The sequence below is a fragment of the Kogia breviceps genome, chromosome 1, assembly GCF_026419965.1.
Source record: "Kogia breviceps isolate mKogBre1 chromosome 1, mKogBre1 haplotype 1, whole genome shotgun sequence".
In the NCBI taxonomy this organism is placed as follows: domain Eukaryota; kingdom Metazoa; phylum Chordata; class Mammalia; order Artiodactyla; family Physeteridae; genus Kogia; species Kogia breviceps.
In genome coordinates, this window is record NC_081310.1 from 160,255,309 (window position 1) to 160,278,788 (window position 23,480).

At 34.5% G+C, this 23,480-nt stretch overlaps 1 protein-coding gene across 1 annotated transcript in view; it reads left to right on the forward strand.

Moving 5' to 3' along the window:
- FAF1 (Fas associated factor 1) overlaps nucleotides 1-23,480 on the forward strand; it is a 537,070-nt gene that overhangs the window by 231,309 nt on the left and 282,281 nt on the right. Inside the window, exons 5-6 of the mRNA XM_059064103.2 lie at nucleotides 10,278-10,369; nucleotides 23,273-23,364. Coding sequence (XP_058920086.1) covers nucleotides 10,278-10,369; nucleotides 23,273-23,364 — 184 coding nt within the window. The remainder of the gene's footprint in view (nucleotides 1-10,277; nucleotides 10,370-23,272; nucleotides 23,365-23,480) is intronic.

The following is a 23,480-nucleotide window of genomic DNA, read 5'->3' on the forward strand; positions in this document are numbered from 1 at the left end:
TGAAAAAGCAACTTACAGAATGGTAGAAAGTATTTTTGAATCATATATCTGATAAGGGACTAATATCCAGAATATATAAAGAACTCATACAATTCAACAACAGCAAAAAACAACCCAATTAAAATTGTTCCCACTACAAAAAAGAAATGATAATAATGTGATATGATAGAGGTGTTAGCTAATGCTACAGTGGTAATCATATTTCAATATATAAATGTATCAAATCAACACATGTATACATTAAACTTACACAATGGTTATATGTCCATGATATCTTAATAAAAAAATTTTTTTAAATGGGCAAAGGACCAGTAAACACATGGAAAGATGCTGAACAACATGAATCATCAGCGAAATACAAATCAAAACCACAATGAGATACCACTTCATACCCCTTAGAATGACTGTTCTATAAAACAACCAACCAAACAAAAAGTAACAAGTGTTGGCAAGGATATGAAGAAATTGGAACCCTTGTGCATTGCTGGTAGGAATGTAAAATGATGCAGCTGCTGGGGAAAGAGTATGGCATTTCTTTAAAAAATTAAACATAGAATTACCATATAATCCATCAATTTCACTTTTGAGTATATACCCCAAATAATTCAAAATAGGAACTTTTACAGAAAAACAAAAAAAAAAAAGCAGAAGCAACCCTAGTGACCATTGACTGTTGAATGGATAAGCAAAATGTGATATGTACATACAGTAGAATATTGTTCAGCTTTAAGAAGGAATGGAATTCTGCTATATACTACAACATGGATGAAAGTTGAAGACACTATGCTAAATGTTTCATAAGCCAGATGCAACAAGGACAAATATGTATTATTCCACTTATAAGAGATACCTGTAATAGTCAGATTCCAGCAAGTAGATAGTGGTTACCAGGGGCTGGGGGGAGGTGGGAATGGGGAGTTATTTAATGGATACAGAGTTGCACTGTGGGCTGATGAGAAGTTCTGTAGATGGCTAGTGGTGGTGGTTGCACAATGTGGAATGTACTTAATGTCACTGAACTGTACACTTTAAAGTGGCACATTTTTATGGTATGTATCTTTATTACAATAAAAAAGAAAAGAAAAAAGAGCTTTGTCAGTTTAGAAATAAATGGTATCTTATGTTTTCAGTTCAGTTTTGTTTTACTACTCAGTTAATACACTAGGTTTTTTGGCTCTTTTGTATGTAAGTTTATATGTTCCTATTGTGACTTTCTTTAAAAATTTTTTTAAATTTATAAGAATTTTTTATATATTAATGAGATTATCTTTTCATCCATTATTTGTTTAGCAAATATTTTCCCTATTTACAGTTTCATTTTATTGTGCTTTTTGAGATACGGAAGTATTTTTATTTTTACAGTATTGGACTTTTCCTTCACAGTTTTTTCTTTCTATGTTTGTGGTTAGGAAGCCCTTCCCATTCTGACATATTACTCAGTTTCTGTATTTTCCAAAGTGCTTAACTTAGTGCCATACACATATTGGGTAGAATGTGAACATGAGGTTTTAGAACTGGAAGAGCCCTTAGAGGACATTTAGTCTAAATGCTTTATTTTACAGGTATGTAAACTTAAAACTCAGGGAGGCTGCCCTGTCATGGTAGTTAGTAGCAGACTCCAGAATAGCCAGTCACTGTCTTTTGACTTTTAGCCCAGTCTGTTATCCACTGAACTAAAACAGTTCTGCTATATGGATAGTGAGCACAGAGTGTCTTTATTTGGGTAAATGTTCTACAATACAAGAAGCAAAGAGGTAAACAGAAAACAAAGTTTCTAATGAAAAGTGTTTGATAATCTTTACTGATCATTATGCTTTATAAATGACTGGAACTTTTGCTCCCTGTAAAATTATTTTAAATACTTCCCTTATATGTTAGTTGTAATCATTAGGTTTCTTTCTGTATTAAGGGGAACATTAATATTTAGGAAGAAAATACTTCTGTCTTTTAATCTTACAGACACAATTAAACATCAGCCTTTATAGCAATCTGATAGAGTGTTTTGTATGCATTGTTGGGTATAATCTCAAATCCTGTAGGACCCATTGACACACTGTAAATAACCTAAAAATGAGTAACATTTTCTGAAATCCTTTTGTTTCAGACTGCCTACATATGCACATATTTATGATTCTTATTGATAATTATAGGTGTTATGGAAATGATCTTTTTGTTTAAATTTATATGTTTGAGCAGCAAGATATACAAGGACTGCATCTTTGAACATCTGAGATGGGAAGGTATAGAGGGAAAAGCAATGGAATCTTGTAGTATTTGCCATTAACTTAGTACTTGTTCTTGGGTAAGTTATATCCCAGAATGATTTTAAACAGCCTCTGAGCTGGGTCCTTTCTAGCCCTGAAAATCTAATGTTGCTTCTGCTATAAAATCTTAATCTAATTTTTCTCAGAAGAATAGTTTCACAGTTGAAACAAGTGTTTGTAGGGGTTGGTGGCTTATAATGTTTAAAATAAGGAAATGAATGGAGGCAGTAGAAGATTTCTGACATTACAAAAAATGTGATTTGAACAAAGAAGGAAGAAATTTGCTTTTGAGAATTGTGCTTGAGAAAAGTCCACATGATATATTATTTCTCATTTTGTATTTTCTAGGTGACAGGTTTGATTTTCTTGTGTCTACTGGTAGATCAAGTCTCATTTTTCTTTGCGGGCGGTTCTTACTTTTTGGTGCCATGTTGTGTTGATATTTTTTAATTAAAAAAAGGGAACAAGGAAGCATTAATATGAAATGTATTCTTAGTTTTTTTAAAATAAATAATATGGAATTTGAGGCCCAGAGAGGGCCTATAAATTGGCTCGGTAATTAATAGTCACTTAGTGATAGAATTGTGATAATGCTTTTGAACCTAGTGATCATTACTTTTGTACAATCAGTCTCAAGGAATTCCCCAAATTTCTGAACTATACTTTTGAGAATCACTGCTTTAGATGCACCAAAATAATGTCATAAAGATGTCTCAAAAGGATCAACCTTTATGCATGAAATGTAAGGACCTGTCAAAATAAACTTCTGTACTCCTTAGGGGCAAACCATTAAATGCAGACACTCATTAATGTAATTTTCATAATGTCTGGCATCCAGTCAAAAACTAGGAGACATGAGAAGTAGCAAAATGTGACCCATAGCCTGAAGAAAAATTAGAAAATAAAAACATTCATAAATGGCAAAAATAATGGAATTAGGAGAATTTTAAAACAGCTGTTATAAATATGCTTAAGGATTTAAAAGAAATCAAGAACTTGAAGAAAGAATTTAAAAAACCAAAGGAAAATTCTAGAGCTAAAATTTAAGATCTGCAATAAAATGTTTACCCTGAAGGATTTAACAGATAGATGCTATTAAAGAAAAGATCAATGAATTTGAAGACATGGCAATAAAAACAGTATAAAGTGAAGTACACACAGCAAAAATACAGGGGAGAGGGCAAAGGACGGAGCTTAAGTGACCTGTCATGAAATAAAAAATGGCCTAATATATGCGTGATTAGATTCCCCCAAACAGAGGGGCTAATAGAAAGGGGGAAATTTTAGGGAAATAATAACAGAAAACAACCCCAATTTGATGAAAACTGTAAACTTACAGATCTAAGAAGCTTTGTAACTCCAAGTAGGAGTAACTCAAAGGAAACCACATCATATTAAAACTGCTGAAAATCAGTAATAGAAGAAAATTTAAAGTAGCCAGAGGTGAAGAGACAAAGACACATTCCATACAGGGAAAAAAATATTTTAAAATAATGACTACGGACTTCTTATCAGAAGCAGCGCAAGCCAGGAAACAATTTGGTGATATTTCTAAGTGCCGAAGGAATAAAATGTCAACCTGGAATGCTATATCCAACAAAAATATCTTTCAGAAATGAAGACTAAGTAAAGATATTTTTTTCACACAAACAAAAACTACAGTAATAATAAAGGAAGTTCCTCAGGCTGCAAGAAAATGATACCAGATGGGAAATTAAATTAACACAAAGAAATGAGAAGCACCAGAAATGGTAAAAATTTGGGTATATACAAAATATTTTCTTTCTTTTTAATTTCTTTAAGAGATAAATGACATTATAAAGTAAAAGTAAGAGCAATGTATTGTGTGTTTTGTAAATTACATAGAGATAGATGTATGAAAACAGCACGAAGAATAGGAATGGGGAAAGGAAGTATGTTGTTGTAAGACAAGTCCTGTGTTACTTGAAGGTGGACTCTGTGAAGTTAAATATGCATATTCTGAACCCTAGAGTAATCACTAAAAAAATAAAACACACATAATGGTTATTAAGTCAAGGTTTGAAATGAAATGGAATATCTAAAACTATTTGATACATGCAAATGAAGGTAGAAAAAGATGATAAAAGAAAAATCAGATAGGACAAATAGAAAACAAATAAGACTATAGATAATTACAATAAATATAAATGATCTCACATCCTTATGAGAAAGGTAGAGATTGTGAGACTGGATAACAAAGGAAAACCAATTATATATGTACAAGAAACCCACTTTAAGTATAAAGCATAAGATTGAAATATACATATAAGAAAATAGTAATCAATATATATGTTATATTAACAACATTATGTTATCATGCTAATATTAAATGAAGTAGACTTCTGGACAAAGAATATTATGAGGGATAAATGGGGACATTTCATGATGAAAATGTCAATCACAAAGACATAAGTATCCTAAATGTGTATGTATATAATAAAAAAAGCTTGAAAGTATGTGAAACAAAACTAATCAATAGAACTGCAATGAGAAAAGAACAAATCCACAATTACAGTTGGAGATAAAACTCCTTTCTTATAGTAATGTTCAGAACAACAGACAGAAAATATGAACAGAATATCAACCAGTTTGACCTACTTGAAATGTATAAAATGCTTCTCATAACCATAGGAAAATACATATTCTTTTCTCATACATTTGCAACATTCATTAAGGTAGAAAATATGCTCAACCATTAAACAAGTCACAGAAAGTGACTTAAAGGGACTTAAAAATCATGTGAGGTATATTCTCTGACAACAGTGGAATTAAAATAGAAATCAAAGGAATCTGGAAAATCCTGATATATTTGGAAATTAAACAACATATTTGTAAGTAAACCATAGGTCAAAGAAGAAATCACAAAGGAAATTAGAAAATATTTTGAACTGTGATATTCAATACTTTGAATTGTGATGGAAATGTGGCTTATCAATGTTTATTTGATGCTGAAAAAGTGGTATTGAGACGTAAATTTATGGTTCTCATGCTTAATTACAAAAGAAGGTAGTTCCAAAGACAATGATCAAAGCTTCCAGCTAAGAAATAGGAAAAGTGTCCCTACCCCACCCCAGACCACCCTTCTGCTTGCAGGAACCAGATTTACCTTCACCAGCTAGATTGGAAAACCTCATAATTCATAGAGGATAGAGTACAGTTGACCAATGACCTCATTCTTTGGATAGAATACAGTTGACCATTGAACAGCACTGGGGTTAGGGGAACCAACCTTTTGCACAGCTTAAAATCCATATATAACTTATAGTCAGCCCTCCATGTACTCCATTCCTCTGTACCTGCAGTTCCTCATTCACTGATTCAACCAACTGCGAATTGTATAGTACTGTAGTATTTCCTATTGAAAAAAAATCCATGTATAAGTGGACCCCCACAGTTCAAACCTGTGTTGTTCAATGGTCAACTGTACTCAGAAGGCTCTTGCCTCAGTAGTGTCAAGATTAGCCATAGATTAAATACTGCACGGGTGGTACCAGCATCTTAAAAGCAAAGACCCAAAAGCACTGAACTGTTTCCAGGTAACTTAACTGCGTCCCAGAACAAAGCTCAGTATATTTATAGGAATAAAAAACATTCAGCACCCATCAAGGTAAAATTTACAATGCCTCGTATCCAGTAAAAAATTGCCAAGCATACAAAGAAGGAGAAAAGCCGGCCCATAATGAGAAGAGAAATCAATTAACCAGAAACAACCCAGAATTGACATAGATGTTGGAATTCGCAGATTAAGGACATTAAAACAGTTATTATAGCTATATTACTTAGGTTCAAAAAGAGAGGAAAGATTTAAAATCATTAGTAATTGAAAAAGTAAAAATAACCCAAATCAAATGTCTAGAGGTTAAGACCATGATGTCTGAGATGAGATTAACAGAAGATTAGATATTCAAGAAGAAAAGATTAGTGAACTTGAAGACATCACAGTAGAAACCAGTTTGGAAAAGAGTTTGGCTGTTTCCTACAAAGTTAAAAATACACTGGCCATCCCTCTCTTAGGTATTTACCCAAGAGAAATGAAATCATATGTCCATCAAAGACTTGTATGTTACTGTTCACTGCAACTTATTTGTAATAGCCTCAAACTGTGGAAAACACAACGTGTCCATAAACCAGTGAATGGATAAACAAATTGTTGTATATCCATATAATGGAATACTACTTAGTAATAAGAAAGGGATTATCATTATGTGTTACAATGTGGAAGAATCTCAGACAATGTATTTTGAGTGCAAGAAGCCAGATTTTAAAAGAACATTCTGAAATTCCTTTTATCTAAAATTCTATATAATTCAAGCTAATTCATAGTCACAAATCAAATCACTGGTTCCCTGGGGATATGGTAGGGGAAGTGTGGAGGAATTAACAAGAGGCATAAGAAAAGTTTTAGGGGGTGATGAATAAATTCATAATCTTGATTATGATGGTGGTTTCACTGGTATATTTGTCAAAACTTACAAATTGTAGATTTTAAATATGTGCAGTAGTTTATATCAATCATAATAAAGCTGTTACGAAATTTTTTTGAAAAGAGCAAATCAAACCCTAAGTAAGTATGGAAGGAAAGAAAATCATACACATGCACACAGAAATCAATAAAGCAGAAAATGGATAAACAGTAGAGAAAATGAACAAAGCCTAAAGCTGTTTTTTGAGATCAATAAAATTGATAGTTCTCTTGCTAATGTGAATAATAAGAAGAGAGAAAACACAAGTTGATCATATTGAAAATGAAAGGTACCTATAGACATTGAATGGATTGTAAGACAACATTAAGAGCAAATTTAGGCCAGTAAATTTAAAGGTTACATGAAACATTAAAAAGGTAGAAAAACTCTTTTTAAAGGTGTAAGTTACTACAGCTGACAGAAGCAAAAATTTAAAATCTGAATAACTCTACATCTAATATATAAAGTTATTGATAGTTAACAATCAAAACCTTTCTGCAAGAAAACCCAAGCCCAGATGGCTTCACTGGTAAAGTTTGTCTAATATTTAAGGAAGAAATGTTAGCAGTCATTCACAAATAGAGAAAGATGAAATGTTGCCTAATTCATTTTATGAAACCAGCATTAACCCTGATACTAAAACCAGACAAAGACATTACAGGAAAAGGAAACTATTACAGACTATTTCTTACAAGCATAGAGGCAGAAATCCTTTACAAATATTTGTAAACTGAATTCATTAAATATAATAAAATATATACATATGTATATAATATAACTCATGGTCAAATGGGCTTTACTCAGGAATATAAGGCTTGTTTAACAATTTGTATATAATCCATTATTATAGTTCACCATATTAGTACAATGAATGAAAAAATTCATTTGACCATTTCAGTAGATGGTGGAAAAAGCATTTGACAGTATTCAACAACAATATTTAAAATTTCGTGTTTTTTGTTTTTAAATAATTAAATTTGCAGCAAAGTAAGAATAGAAGGAAACAGTCCCACGAGAGTTCTCTTTTCTCCGAATCCTTGCCGCCATTTATCTCTTACTTTTTGACAGTAGCCATTCTAACAGGTATGAGATTATACCTCATTATGGTTTTTGGTTTGCATTTCCCTAGTGACTAGTGATGTTGAGCATCTTTTCATGTACCTATTGGCCATTTTTATATCTTCTTTGGAAAGATGTCTAATCAAGTCCTTTGCTCATTTTTAATTGGAGTATTTGGGGTTTTTTTGGCTATTGAATTATATGAGTTGTTTATGTATTTGGCGTATTAAACCCTTATCAGATATATGGTTTGCAGTCAGTGGACTGTTCCTTGATGACATCTTCATATCTTCTCAGTTTTCGAAATAACATACAGGAGTGCCATCTTGTGTTAAGATCTTTGGAGTCAGGCAGACCTGTATATAAAAACTGGCTCTGAAACTTGCATTCTAGCGCTTCACTGCCCTAAAATATTTTGGATATTCTTGAAACAACAACTATTTATTGAGAACCTATACTGGCCAGATACTATGCTAGACACTTATGTGTGTATTACTTTAATTAATATGACTTAAAACTAACATTTTTTGAGTCCCTTTTATGTATCGGACACATAGTAACAAAGTATTTTCCATTCCGTATGTCATTTAATACAGCAACCCAGTGAAGTATTGGTACCATAGTTATTATTCCTACTTTAGAGAAGAAGAAATTGAGACCAACAGAGAAGAATTTTTTGAATATGAGGAACTCAGGTTGCTGTCACGGCTCTGGGTTTGTTTTCTATTATTTTCTACCTGTGGAACAAAAGACTTTGTTTTATATGTTACCCAGGCTTGATGCAAAGACTAACTGGGACTTTAACTTAAAATCTCTTTTTGTTTTTTCTTTCCTTTAGGTTATGAATGCTAAGGGTGTCTCCAAGAGTAAGCAGGAAGTTTCAGGTGAAAATAGGTTTCTAAGAGGAAAGCACTGGGCAGGCTTGTAAGCACATAAGCCCAGTTCCAGATAGGTACAGCTTTAGAAATAGCAACCTTAGTCACAAACGAAAAGGCAGTGTTTATATGTATTTGGTAAAAGAAGTATGGCTCACCTTTCTCTCATTTCCATGAATAGAACAGTCCTTTGTCAGCAGTGATATTTTTGAAGGTCAAAGTTGATAAATTTTGTGCTTCTAAAAATATAATGTTGAATCAGAATTCTTTTTATGTTTAATCGCTATCCAAAGTGCCTAGATAAGAATTTTCTTTAGGAAAGTAAAAATATGTCGCTAAGGCCGTGAAGGGTTTGATTGTAGCATTGCTTGCTTAGGCAGCTGTGCTTCCATAGAAGTTATGTAGTGTAAGCTTCACCCGCCATCTTTTCCTTTACCAGCATGGAATTACTTTTCTTTTAATATATAGTATAATCATTTTCTGCAGTGTTCAATCACTTACTATAAATGAAATTGAATTATGTATTAATATATAATTATAGACTAACCAACCTAATAAAAGCATCTATATGAAATATTTGTACATTCTGATTTAATGATCTGTTTATTATACTGTAGTACCAGAAATTAGCTGGTTAATTTATAAGTAGACTAGATTCCTGAAAAGTAATTTGTGGAGTACTGGGAAAATTGTGATTCCTCACTGTTTTTCATTAGCATCATTTTCATTTTTTCCTTTTTACCTTTTGGTCTTTGTCTTCACTCAATAGAATATCCTGGTCTTTGATTTGGCTCTTCTTCACAACCCGGCTATACTTCAACCTTGGTTTAAATGCAGCTGTATTTCAAACTGGGTTTGTCTCATATGTCTCACAAAACTTTCTCTAACTATTTGATCCAACACACTTTTTTTTTTCTGAAATTCTGCTGCTTTTCTCTTTAACACAGCTTAAATTGTCTTCTAGATTATATACATTGACTTTATTATTTTTTTCCAGCTACATTCATGGATGTTATCTCCTTTCACCCTTGAACCCTAGAGATAGATAAGATAGGCAATATTATTCCCCATTTTATAGATGCAAAAAATCTTATCTTAGAGGTAGATAAGATAAGCAATATTATTCCCCATTTTATAGATGAAAAAAAAAGGCAAGTTATTTGATTTCTTCAAGATAAGACTTCAGCCCAAGTCTTCATTCCACAATTTGCTTTCCCTATACTATAAGGCCTCAAGTTTTGTACTTTACCGACTACTCCTACCATATGCTGAGCACATGTAGATATTATCAGTTGGTTTAAAATAGATTATTTCTTTTCAAACCCCCAATCACTGATACCTGTTTCTTTTTAAAAAGGTACTTAAGTAATTGTGGAGTATTTTATCATAATGGTGGAGCCTTAGTTCTTCAAAGGGACAACTTGTTGTATGATCAAGATTTGAAGTTTGGACTACTGAAATTTTTCATAAGCATTCATCAGACAAATGTCATTGACTGCGGACCATATGCCTAATATTAATGCTAGCTCTGGATATGAACAAATATTTATTGCATTATTTTGTTAGTAATATCTGGTCTCCTCTTTTTCGTACAGGAGAAATTAAACAGATTCTAGAAAATGAACTTCAGATACCTGTGTCTAAAATGCTGTTAAAAGGCTGGAAGACTGGAGATGTGGAAGACAGTGTGAGTTTAGTAACTGCCTAAAAATAAAAGAAAATTAAGTTATGCTATTGACTAAATGATGTATAAAATTGTTTTTTATTAATGTTGTTACATGTGACGGATGTAGGTTTGGTAATAGTAGCTGAGTTTAAGGAATCAGCAAACAGTGTTTTTCAAGCTAAAACATTTTCATAGTAAACCAAAAACAGTTTTAAGTGAGTTAGATATGTAAGTGGCATGTTTTTCCTACTTCTAACTATTTTATAGGAGTTAATTTGACATTCTTTTTTGAGAGCTTTTACATTTTTCTCAAACCTCATATGATGTCAGTAAGGGCCTTGGAATAATAATTTTTTTCTTAATATCTTTATTAGAGTATAATTGCTTTACAATGGTGTGTTAGTATCTGCTGTGTAACAAAGTGAGTCAGCTATACGTATACATATATCCCCGTATCTCTGCTCTCTGGAGTCTCCCTCACACCTTCCCTATCCCACCCCTTCAGGTGTTCACAAAGCACGGAGCTGATCTCCCTGTGCTATGCAGCTGCTTCGCACTAGCTATCTATGTTACATTTGGTAGTGTATAAGTGTCTACGCCACTCTCTCACTTAGTCCCAGCTTACCCTTCTCCCACCCTGTGTCCTCAAATCCATTCTCTATGTCTGCGTCATTATTCCCATCCTGCCCCTAAGTTCTTCAGAACCTTTTTTTTAAGATTCTGTATATATGTGTTAGCATACAGTATTTGTTTTTCTCTTTCTGACTTACTTACGTCACTCTGTATGACAGACTCTAGGTCCATCTACCTAACTCAATTTCATTTCTTTTTATGGCTGAGTAATATTCCATTGTATATATGTGCCACATATTTGAATTATGTTTTTCTCAGGGTATATGCCCAGTAGTGGGATTGCTGGGTCATATGGTAGTTCTATTTTTAGTTTTTTAAGGAACCTCCATACTGTTCTCCATAGTGGCTGTATCAATTTACATTCCCACCAGCAGTGCAAGAGTGTTCCCTTTTCTCCACACCCTCTCCAGCATTTATTGTTTGTAGATTTTTTTGATGATGACCATTCTGACTGGTGTGAGGTGATACCTCATTGTAGTTTTGATTTGCATTTCTCTTAACGATTAGTGGTGTTGAGCATCCTTTCATGGGTTTGTTGGCAATCTGTATATCTTCTTTGGAAAAATGCCTATTTAAGTCTTCTGCCCATTTTTGGATCGGGTTGTTTGATTTTATGATACTGAGCTGCTTGAGCTGCTGGTAAATTTTGGAGATTAATCCTTTGTCAGTTGCTTCATTTGCAACTATTTTCTCCCATTCTGAGGGTTGTCTTTTCGCCTTGTTTATGGTTTCCTTTGCTGTGCAAAAGCTTTTAAGTTTCATTAGGTCCCATTTATTTATTTTTGTTTTTATTTCCATTTCTCTAGGAGGTGGGTCAAAAAGGATCTTGCTGTGATTTATGTCATAGAGTGTTCTGCCTATATTTTCCTCTAAGAGTTTGATAATGTCTGGCCTTACATTTATGTCTTTAACCCATTTTGAGTTTATTTTTGTATACGGTATTAGGGAGTGTTCTAATTTCATTCTTTTACATGTAACTGTCCAGTTTTCCCAGCACCACTTATTGAAGAGGCTGTCTTTTCTCCATTGTATATTCTTGCTTCCTTTATCAAATATAAAGTGACGATATGTACGTGGGTCTATCTCTGGGCTTTCTATCCTGTTCCATTGATCTATATTTCTGTTTTTGTGCCAGTAACATACTGTCTTGATGATTGTAGCTTTGTAGTTGGTCTGAAGGAAAGGAGCCTGATTCCTCCAGCTCCATTTTTCTTTCTCAAGATTGCTTTGGCTATTAGGGGTCTTTTGTGTTTCCATACAAATTGTGAACTTTTTTGTTTTGGTTCTGTGAAAAATGCCATTGGTAGCTTGATAGGGATTGCATTGAATCTGTAGATTGCTTTGGGTAGTAGAGTCATTTTCACAATGTTGATTCTTCCAATCCAAGAACATGGTATATCTCTCCATCTGCTTGTATCACCTTTAATTTCTTTCATCAGTGTCTTATAGTCTTCTGAGTACATGTATTTTGTCCCCTTAGGTAGGTTTATTCCTAGATATTTTATTCTTTTTGTTGCAATGGTAAATGGGAGTGTTTCCTTAATTTCTCTTTCAGAATTTTCGTCATTAGTGTATAGCAATGCAAGGGATTTTTGTGCATTAATTTTGTATCCTGCTGCTTTACCAAATTCATTGATTAGCTATAGTAGTTTCTGGTAGCATCATTAGGATTCTTTATGTATAGTATCATGTCATCTGCAAACAGTGACTGTTTTACTTCTTCTTTTCCGAGTTGGATTCCTTTTATTTTTTTTTCTTCTCTAATTGCTGTGGCTTAAACTTCCAAAACTATGTTGAATAATAGTGGTAAGAGTGGGCAACCTTGTCTTGTTTCTGATCTTAGTGGAAATGGTTTCAGTTTTTCACCATTGAGGACAATGTTAGCTGTGGGTTTGTCATATATGGCCTTTATTATGTTGAGCTAAGTTCCCTCTATGCCTGCTTTCTGGAGGTTTTTTACCATAACTGGGTGTAGAATTTTGTCAAAAGCTTTTTATGCCTCTATTGAGATGATCATATTGTTTTTATCCTTCAACTTGATAATATGGTGTGTCACACTGCTTTACGTATATTGAAGAATACTTATATCCCTGGGATAAAGCCCACTTGATCATGATGTATGATCCTTTTAGTAAGCTGTTCGATTCTGTTTACTAGTATTTTGTTGAGGATTTTTGCATCTATGTTCATCAGTGATATTGGTCTGTAGTTTTCTTGTGACATCTTTGGTTTTGGTATCAGGGTGGTGGGGGCCTCATAGAATGAGTTTGGGAGTGTTCCTCCCTCTGCTGTATTTTGGAAGAGTTTGAGAAAGATAGGTGTTAGCTCTTCTCTAAATGTTTGATAGAATTCACCTGTGAAACCATCTGGTCCTGGGCTTTTGTTTGTTGGAAGGTTTTTAGTCACAGTTTCAATTTCAGTGCTTGTGATTGGTCTGTTTATATTTTCTCTTTTTTCCTGGTTCAGTCTTAGAAGGTTGTGTTTTTCTAAGAATTTGTCCATTTTTTCCAGGTTGTCCATTTTATTGGCATAGAGTTGCTTGTAGTAATCTCTCACGATCCTTTGTATTTTTGCAGTGTCAGTTGTTTCTTCTCCTTTTTCATTCTAATTCTATTGATTTGAGTCTTTTTCCCTTTTTTTCTTGATGAGTCTGCCTAATGGTTCATCAATTTTATCTTCTCAAACAACCAGATTTTAGTTTTATTGATCTTTGCTTTAGTTTCCTTCATTTCTTTTTCATTTAGTTCTGATCTAATCTTTATGATTTCTTTCCTTTTGCTAACTTTAGGGATCTTTTGATTCTTCTTTGTCTAATTGCTTTAGGTGTAAGGTTAGGTTGTTCATTTTGAGATTTTTTCTTGTTTTTGAGTTAGGATTGAATTGCTATAGACTTCCTTCTTAGAACTGCTTTTGCTGCATCCTATAGGTTTTGGGTCATCATCTTTTCATTGTCATTTGTTTCTAGGTATTGTTTTATTTCCTCTTTGATTTTTTCAGTGATCTCTTGGTTATTTAGTAGCGTATTGTTTAGCCTCCATGTGTTTATATATTACAGTTTTTTTCCTGTAATTGATATCTAGTCTCATAGCGTTGTGGTTGGAAGAGATACTTGACATGATTTCAATTTTCTTAAATTTACCAAAGCTTCATTTCTGACCCAAGATATGATCTATCCTGGAAAATGTTCCATGAGCACTTGAGAAGAAAGTGTATTCTGTTGTTTTTGGATGGAATGTCCTATAAATATCAATTAAATCCATCTTGTTTAAAGCTTGTGTTTCCTTTTTTATTTTCATTTTGGATGATCTGTTCATTGGTGAAAGTGGGTTGTTAAAGTCCCCTATTATGATTGTGTTACTGTTGATTTCCCCTTTTATGGCTGTTAGCATTTGCCTTATGCATTGAGGTGCTCCTGTGTTGGGTGCATAAGTATTTACAATTGTTATATCTTTTTCTTGGATTGAGCCTTTGATCATTATGTAGTGTTCTTCTTTGTCTCTTGTAAGAGTCTTTAAAGTCTATTTTATCTGGTATTAGGATTGCTACTCCAGCTTTCTTTTGATTTCCATTTGCATGGAATATCTTTTTCTATCCCCTCACTTTCAGTCAGTATGTGTCCCTAGGTCTGAAGTGGGTCTCTTGTAGACAGCACATATATGGTCTTGTTTTGGATCCATTCAGCCAGTCTTTGTTTTTTGCTTGGACCATTTAGTCCATTTACATTTAAGGTAATTATCAGTATGCATGTTCCTGTCACCACTTTCTTAATTGTTTTGGGTTTGTTTTTATATGTCTTTCCCTTTTCTTGTGTTTCCTGCCTAGAGACGTTCCTTTAGCATTTGTTGTAAAGCTGGTTTGGTGATGTTGAATTCTCTTAGCTGTTGTTTGTCTGTAAAGGTTTTAATTTCTCCGTCAAATCTGAATGAGATCCTTTCTGGGTGGAGCAATCTTGGTTGCAGGTTTTTCCCTTTTATCACTTTAAAATATGTCCTGCCACTCCCTTCTGGCTTGCACAAGTTTCTGCTGAAAGATCAGCTGTTAACCTTATGGGGATTGCCTTGTATGTTATTTGTTGCTTTTCCCTTGCTGCTTTTAATATGTTTTCTTTGTATTTAATTTTTGATAGTTTTATTAATATATGTCTTGGAGTGTTTCTCCTTCAGATTTATCCTGTATGGGAGTCTCTGTGCTTCCTGCACTTGATTGACTATTTCCTTTCCCATATTAGGGAAGTTTTCAACTATAATCTCTTCAAATGTTTTCTCAGCCCCTTTCTTTTTGTCTTCTTTTTTTTATGGGACCCCTAAAATTTGAATCTTGGTGCATTTAATATTTTCCAAGACATTTCTGAGACCGTCCTTAATTCTTTTCATTCTTTTTTCTTTATTCTGCTCTGTCATAGTTTTTTCCACTATTTTATCTTCCAGGTCACTTATCTTTTCTTCTGCCTCAGTTATTCTGCTATTGATTCCTTCTAGAGAATTTTTAATTTCATTTATTGTGTTGTTCCTCATTGTTTGTTTGTTCTTTAGTTCTTCTAGGTCCATGTTAAACGTTTCTTGTATTTTCTCCATTCTCTTTCCAAGATTTAGGATATCTTTACTATCATTACTCTGACTTCTATTTCAGGTAGAGTGCGTATTTTCTCTTCATTTGTTTGGTCTGGTGGGTTTTTACCTTGCTCCTTCATCTACTGCGTATTTCTCTGTCTTCTAATTTTGCGTAACTGACTGTGTTTGGGGTCTCCTTTTTGCAGGCTACAGGTTCGTACTTCCCATTGTTTTTGGTGTCTATTGCCAGTGGGTAAGTTGGTTCAGTGGCTTGTGTAGGCTTCCTGGTAAGGGGACTGGTTCCTGTGTTTGGTGGATGAGGTGGGTCTTGTCCTTATGTTTGGCAGGACCACGTCTGGTGGTATGTTTTGGGGTGTCTGAACTTATTACTATTTTTAGGCAGGCTCTCTGCTAATGGGTGGGGTTATGTTTCTGTCTTGCTAGTTGTTTGGCATGAGGTGTCCAGCGCTGGAGCTTTGTGGTCATTGAATGGAGTCAGGTCTTAGCGTTGAGATGGAGTTCTCTGGGAGAGGTCTCACCTATTGATATTACGTGGGTCAGGAGGTCTCTAGTGATCCAATGTCCTGAACCCGGCTCTCCCACCTCAGAGGTTCAGGCCTGACACCTGGCCGGAGCACCAAGACCCTGTCAGCCACACGGCTCAGGAAAGTTTCTAGATGTCCAGTGGTGTGAGCATGTCAAGCTCTCCCTTTTATAGCCATGAAAAAGTTGCTGTATCTGGTCCTTCCTTTCCAGTCTTTGCAGATTGGCTCTACTAGGTCACTCTTCTGATGCTCAGCAAGGCTGCTCACCACTCCAGTCGGCAGCTTATTTCCCGCCTTAAGCGGGAAAGCCTCGAATAATAATTTATTGAATAATTACTTATTGACCTGAAAGAAGTCATACACAGTATATATATTTATGTCCAGTAGTGTTTATGGAACAAAGAAGATAATAGGAAATCTTTTTAACTTGGAAAATTTAAATGGTAAGAATATTTCTTTGTTTACTTGGATAGGGTCAGGTTCATGGAATGAGTTATATTTTAAGAATTTGTACAAAGTGTTACAATTTTAAGGTAGTAGTTGCTATTCTTAAGGACCCAGTAGCAGCCTTAGGCATAAAGTATTTCACACACTTACTCTTTTTCTGACAGAGAGAGTAGGGAGTGATGGAAAGAAATGAGTTAACTCCAGAGTTTTAGGTGTTTGAGGTAGAAATAATTATCAAATCTTTTCACAGTATTTACTGAGTTGGTACTTCAGTACCAGGCAGAAACTTAGAATCTTCATCTTTTGGTTCAATTCTATGTCAATTGCTTCTGATAGACATTGTGCTTATAAATACTTACATGTGAGTTCATTTGATATATGGAGATGTTCTGAGTATTTCAGTAAGTTATTTATAGAAATTTCAGGTTGGCAAGATATTTATAAATTAGGTACAAATTAGTGATGTGCTATATTAGGGGTCAGCATACTTTTTCTGTACAGAGCCAGGTAGTTAATGTTTTAGGCTTTTGGGGCCATGCAGTCTCTGTTGCAACTACTCAATTCTGCTGTCATAGCTTGAAAATAACTACAGACCATATGTGTAAGAGTGAGCATGACTGTTACAATAAATCAATATTTGTGGACACAGAAATTTGTATATAATTTCACATATCATGAAATACTCTTCTTTTGATTTGTTTTCAAACATTTAAAAATGTAAAAACCATGCTCAACTCACAGGCCATCCAAAAGCAGGCAGTAGGCTGAATTTGTCACACAGGCCATAGTTGACTGATCCCTGCTGCTTTATGGCTGCTCTGATTGAAACGTGGATTAAAAAATAAAAATAAGTCTTGACTGAGTAAATCAACAACTTTGACAAAAGTAAAACACCAAAATGTATTAGTTTACATAGCTGTATCATTTATTCATTCATTTATTGAGAGACCTGTGGATGTGAATTAGTCTTACATGGCATTTTCAGTAGTTTGTGAAGAGAAAGGCAATCATGTTGAAAATGTTCTTAAACCTTTGTGTTCTAATACAGCTGTCTCTTAGTAGCCATAGGAGATTGGTTCCAGGACCACACCCCATACCAAAATCCATGGATGCTCAAGTCTCTTATATAAAATGGCATTTTATTTGCATATAACCTACACATCCTCTGTATACTTTAAGTCATCTCTAATTTACTTATAATACCTAATACAATGTAAGTGCTGTGTAAATAGTTGCTGATGTGCATCAAATTCAAGTTTTGCTTTTTGGAACTTTTGGAATTTTTCTTTTTTCAAGTATTTTCCTTCCTTGTGTGTGGAACCCATGGATATGGAGGGCTGACTGTATTTGAACTTAGTCTTTGTTATCAATAATATTTTCAGTTACTTATTTCTATGTACTCTTCTCCCTAGGTGATTTCTGCTATTTCCACGCCATTAATTTTCTGATTGCTTCCAAATTTATATTTCCAGGTTATACTTCTATGAATTCACATATCCAAATTGGTAGTTCACTTTTATGCTTGCATACCTTATTGGCATCTTTAACTTAACATGTTTAAAATGGAACTCTTGATTTTCCTTCCCACGCCATTTCTCCTCTTCTTCCACTATAAATGGCAGAACTGTATCACCACTGCTAAATCCAAAAATGTGGGCATTAATCATTTACCATTTGAAAAACACCTAATCCTCAGAAACTAACACAATATTGTAAATCAATTATACTTCAATAAAATAATTTATTTATTTATTGGCTATGCTGTGCAGCTTGCAGGATCTTAGTTCCCTGACCAGGGATTGAACCCGGGCCATGGCAGTGAAAGAACTGAGTCCTAACCACTGGACTGCCAGGGAATTCCCCAATAAAATAAATTTTTTAAAAATTTCAAAAGCACCTAATCCTTTGGTAAGTCCTATAGTGTCTATCTCCAAAATATATCTCAACCATGGCCACTTTTCAGTATTTTTATTGGCCTGCCTAAATCCAGGCTATTAGCATATCTTGCGTGGAACAATGTAATAGCTTCATTATTGTTTCTCCAGCTTTTTTTCTTGGGTTCTCCCAATGCATTCTCAACACAGGAGCCAGAATGAGCTTTTAAAAATATAAATCAAATTATATCACTTTCCTGGTAAAATATAACTTTTTATTGCATTTTGAATAAAATTCAAGCTACTCACTATGGTTTAAAAGGTATTGTATTATTTACCCTCTATTCACGTCTACAGCCTCATCTTCAACCTTTCATACCCTCTCTTTCCAAGCTGCAGCCATAGAAACCTCCTTTTAATTCTTCTAATAGGCTCAAGTTCTCTATAACTTTACCTGACAGATGCTATTTAACTGTCTGGAATACTTTACCCCCAATTCTTCACATGGGTGGCTCTTTTTCATCTTTCAAGTCTCAGCTTAAAATGTTACTTTCTGTAACAGACCTCTGTATAAAATGGCTCCCATCCCAGCGTTTCCCATCACAACACCACAAGTAGAGGGACCATGTCTGTTTCTTTCACCATTAGATATCCAGTGCCTGGATTAACAGGCATCAAATAAATGTTTGTGGAATGACTGAATGACTTAAAGAAAGCATCCATTTATTTCATCATATCATATGTGGTTTGAGAAGAAAGGTTTAGTGGAAAATCTTTGGATGATGGCATGGCAAACTGACAGTAATGGTCAAATGGTAAGACCAAGCAGTTATCAATAATTCTCAAAGTAAAATAATGGAAGGTGAAAAATGGTAAAAATAACTTTCCTGTGTGTATACGCATGTGGTTTATTTTTTTGTTTGCACGTTAACTCTCAAAAGGTAACATAGATCAATTTCAAAAGGACTTTCATATATTTGACAAAAAGATTCAGAACTTCAGGGCTTCCTGGATGATTGTGAAGTTATGATTAATTACCTACTACAGTGTCTTATTTTCAAACCATGGGTCACAAACTATTAGTGAGTTTTGAAGTTAACTGAGTGGGTTATAGCCAGTATTAAAAGAAAAAGGATAAAAGATGTCAGAGTGTATTGCAAATAATGAGTAAGTATTTCTTTTTATTTAAGAAATAACTAATATGAGTCAAGAGTAAGTCCCAAAGCCTGTGAAGGAAGACTGTGCCCTTAGTAAGATGGGCCTTCTCATGGAAGGGTCAAGAATAAGTTCATTATGTTCTATGCTTGGGTAAGATCAGCCCTTCCCAGGTGTCCCTACTTCCATCTGCAGGGTTAAAAGGGGTTCCTAGATATCTACTCCACCTTTCTTTCCAACACTTTCAGCCCTGACATTATTATTTACTTGGATTCAACCAGAACCAATTTCATTATTCCTTTTCCTCCTGTTTATGCAAGTCACTGCAAGGAGTCTCAGATTCCCACTTCACCCCTCACTCAAACCTCCATAGTCTCTGCACAGCCCATATCTGTTTCTATTCTTTTTCCTTTACAGTGCTTGAAACCTTTTTGCTAGGCCCTGTGGAACTATTCATCATTAACCAAATTCCTCTTATTGTCAACCTCTTCCCTTCACATTCTCTTCACCATCTACCTCTGACTGAAATCTGCCTTTCTGATCACGTTGTTATTCTGTAGGCTTCTCAGTGTTAATTGCTTTTCTCCAGTAGCCGTCATACCACTGGACTAACTGGTAAAACGTCTGTTCTCATTGTTCCTCATTTCCATTTCCAGTCCTTCCTCTCTAAAAAACCTTCAACTTTGACTTTCATGTAAAAATAATTGTATCACCTACTTATTGAAGTCATCTTTCCTCATTTTCTGATGATTTTTAGTTCCTGGTTTATAATTGCTCTCTGTGTTAATTCTTAGTAATATAGCCTTGTAAATGATTCTTCTACCATCTTGGACTCTCAGTTCCTTGAACTTATTTTCTACAGTGATCTTTTTTCCCATCCTACATCAGCCATATCTTCCTGTGGTCTTGTCATTTAATTAAAACAATTCTTAAATACTAATTTCAAGCTTCCATTTTCTGCTAATCATCTCTCATCTTTCTAGCCCACTTCCTTTAGTATCCTAACCCTAACAATCCTTCAGCCTTATTCAGGCTTCCAATCCATTGTTTCTGCCATCTTTTCGTGATCATTACCTCTTTCGTGTCCTCTCTTTCTTCCTTAGAGTGGGCAATATCCCATGGTCATTCATTATAATCACTTTCTTGCATGTAGCCTCAATTCTTGCTTCATGGGTCTTGCTTGACAAAAATCCTTACCTTGGCTAAATACAACTCTGTCTATTCTGTGCCTCACAGCTAAATGTGACTAGAGACAAACAAAATCATGCTGATTGGTGTATCTTTAAATTCACAACCATAATCTTTAGAGAGGCCCCTGATGTTGCTAGGCAGTGATAGCGTATTTACCTGGTTTATCCAAACTCCCCTAAATGGTCATTTTACACTTATCTTTTCTCAGACCTTTAAAACACCTCTCCCCTATTCTCACCCTTAGCTGATGACTTCATTTCCTATTTTGTTTCACTGATTAAATGAAGGCAATCACAAGAGAATTTCCACAAGCTTCCAACTTGGTCTCTGTTTACTTACCTGCATCTTATACACATACTCTTCTTTTTCTCCTGTTACTCTAGATGGCATGTCCAATCTCCTATCTAACACCAAACCTCCATGTTTGCTTCGGATTACATTCTGTATTCCCTCTGGCCTAAATCAAGGACTTCCTTCACTTTAATTCTTCCCTGCATCATCAGTTTTTCCCTCTAGTAGAGTGTTACCATTAACATTCAAACGTGATGTTATTTCTTCCATTTTTCTCTTGATCCCACCTCCCCTTCCAGCAATCACTCCATTTCTCTAGTCCCTTTGATAACAAAACTTCCCCCAAAGAGTTGTCTATATTTGTTGTCTCTAATTCCTTTCCTCCCGTTTCTCTTGAGCCCACTCTAAGCAGGGACCTGCTAGTGGACTTTCTATGTCACTGATGACCACATTACTAAATTCAGTGTCATGGCTTTAAGGTGTCATCTGTGTGCACTGTCAATTTTATATCTCTAATTTATATTTCTACCCTAGACCTGTTCCCTGAATTCCAGATGGATATATCTGACCGCTTTCTTGTCTTCTCCACTTGAATGTTTAATACACATTTCAAACTTACATGACCAAAGTGGAGGTCTTCATTTGCAGTCTTCCCATTTCATTCTACGGCAACTTTATCCTTCCATTTGTTGTCTAAAAACTTTTGGATCATTATTGACTCATATCCAGTCTGTCAGGAAATCCTTTTCGTGTGATCTTCAGAATATATCCAGAATTCACCTATTTTGCATCACTTCTATTACCACCACAATGACATAAGCCATTATCATCCTTATCTTAGTATATTTTATTACTGTCCTCTGTGCTTCTGCCCTCTTTTGTCAACCTTTTCCCATCCATTTTCTACACAGCTGACAGAGATCCTTTTAAAATGTGAATGTCACTCCAATAGCTTCTGATCTCATTCAGAGAAAAAGTCAAAGTCCTTACATTAGCTTAAATGTCTCAACACATTTCCTCTCACCTATCTCCTAGCACCACTGTTAACCTCTCTGACCTATTTCCTACCAGAACTCGTTTGGCTTCAGCTGTATTGGACTCCTTGTTGTTCAGTAAGCATTTTGCACTGGCTATTGCCTTTGCCAGCCATATTCTTTTTCTCTATATGTTCATGGTTTCTTTCCTCACCGCTTTCAACTTTTTGCTCAAGTGTCACATTCTCCAAATGAGAACCACCCTGATAACCAAGTGTAAAATTACGTAATTCCCCTAACTCATATTCTTCACCCTCCCTTTTCTGCTTTATGTTTAGTCAAGAAAACTATCGCTTTCTAGTAGTCAACTATATAGGTTACTTTGTTTATTCCTACTAAAATGGAAGCTCCAGAAGATCAAGGGTTTTAGACTATCATGTTCACTGCTATATCTTCAGTGTTTAGAGTACTCCTGGCACAGAATTGGTGGCTCAGTAAATATCTGTTGAGTAAATATTTTTGTCCTGGGTTATGATGTAAAGATGTAAAATGTGTTCTTAATGTGTCTTGCTGTCCAAAAAAGTTTGAATTAGCAGGTATTTACCATCAAGTTGGGAGTTTGAAAGGTATATAGGAGTTCTCTGGCAAACAAATTTGGTGAAATTTTGTGTGGTTATCAAGATAGTAGGTCAGAGGTAGCCCAAGAGTAGTTTATTCACCCCAGACAAAGACAAAGTGCTTTAACAAAAAAAAAATTATCTGGCCTAACAGTTAAGTGACCTAGGTAACACTTACAAGAGACCTCATCCCAGTCGTTTCACCTCTTAGGCTGCAGCTCCTCATCTATAAAGTCTCTAGGTTGAGGTACTCTCTATGATCTTTCTAGGTCTAATGATCTCTGAACACCTACATCCCTAATTTTTGCTATAATGATCCTGAATGAAGTGGATATTAGTTACAAGGATATGCTTCTTCAATGAAGAAATTAATGATTCTCAACTGTGTTCTTATATATTTGTATCGTTTCATGAGCTAAAGAATTTGTATTTTATTTTAATATTCATATTTATGCTAACTTATGATATTTATGAGAGAGACAGATTTTGGGGGATTCAATAGTTCTTCTGTATTATCCTATTTAGGAAATTGTCAAAACATGCAAAGTCAAACTACAATAGTGATAATTTTCTAAGAATTATAGGAAAAGATTAAAAATGCACAATCAATAGTTATTTTTTATTTGTTTTTATTTTTTGTTTTTCAGACGGTCTTAAAATCACTACACTTGCCAAAAAACAACAGTCTTTATGTTCTTACACCAGATTTGCCACCACCTTCATCATCTAGTCATGCTGGGTAAGGTGTTTACTTTTCCTGGGAATCTGAAACAAAAAGTTTTATTGTTAAGTTGCTTTACTGTATATAAATATCAAAATCGAATCAAAATCTTGTTGAAGCTTTAACTTACCAAC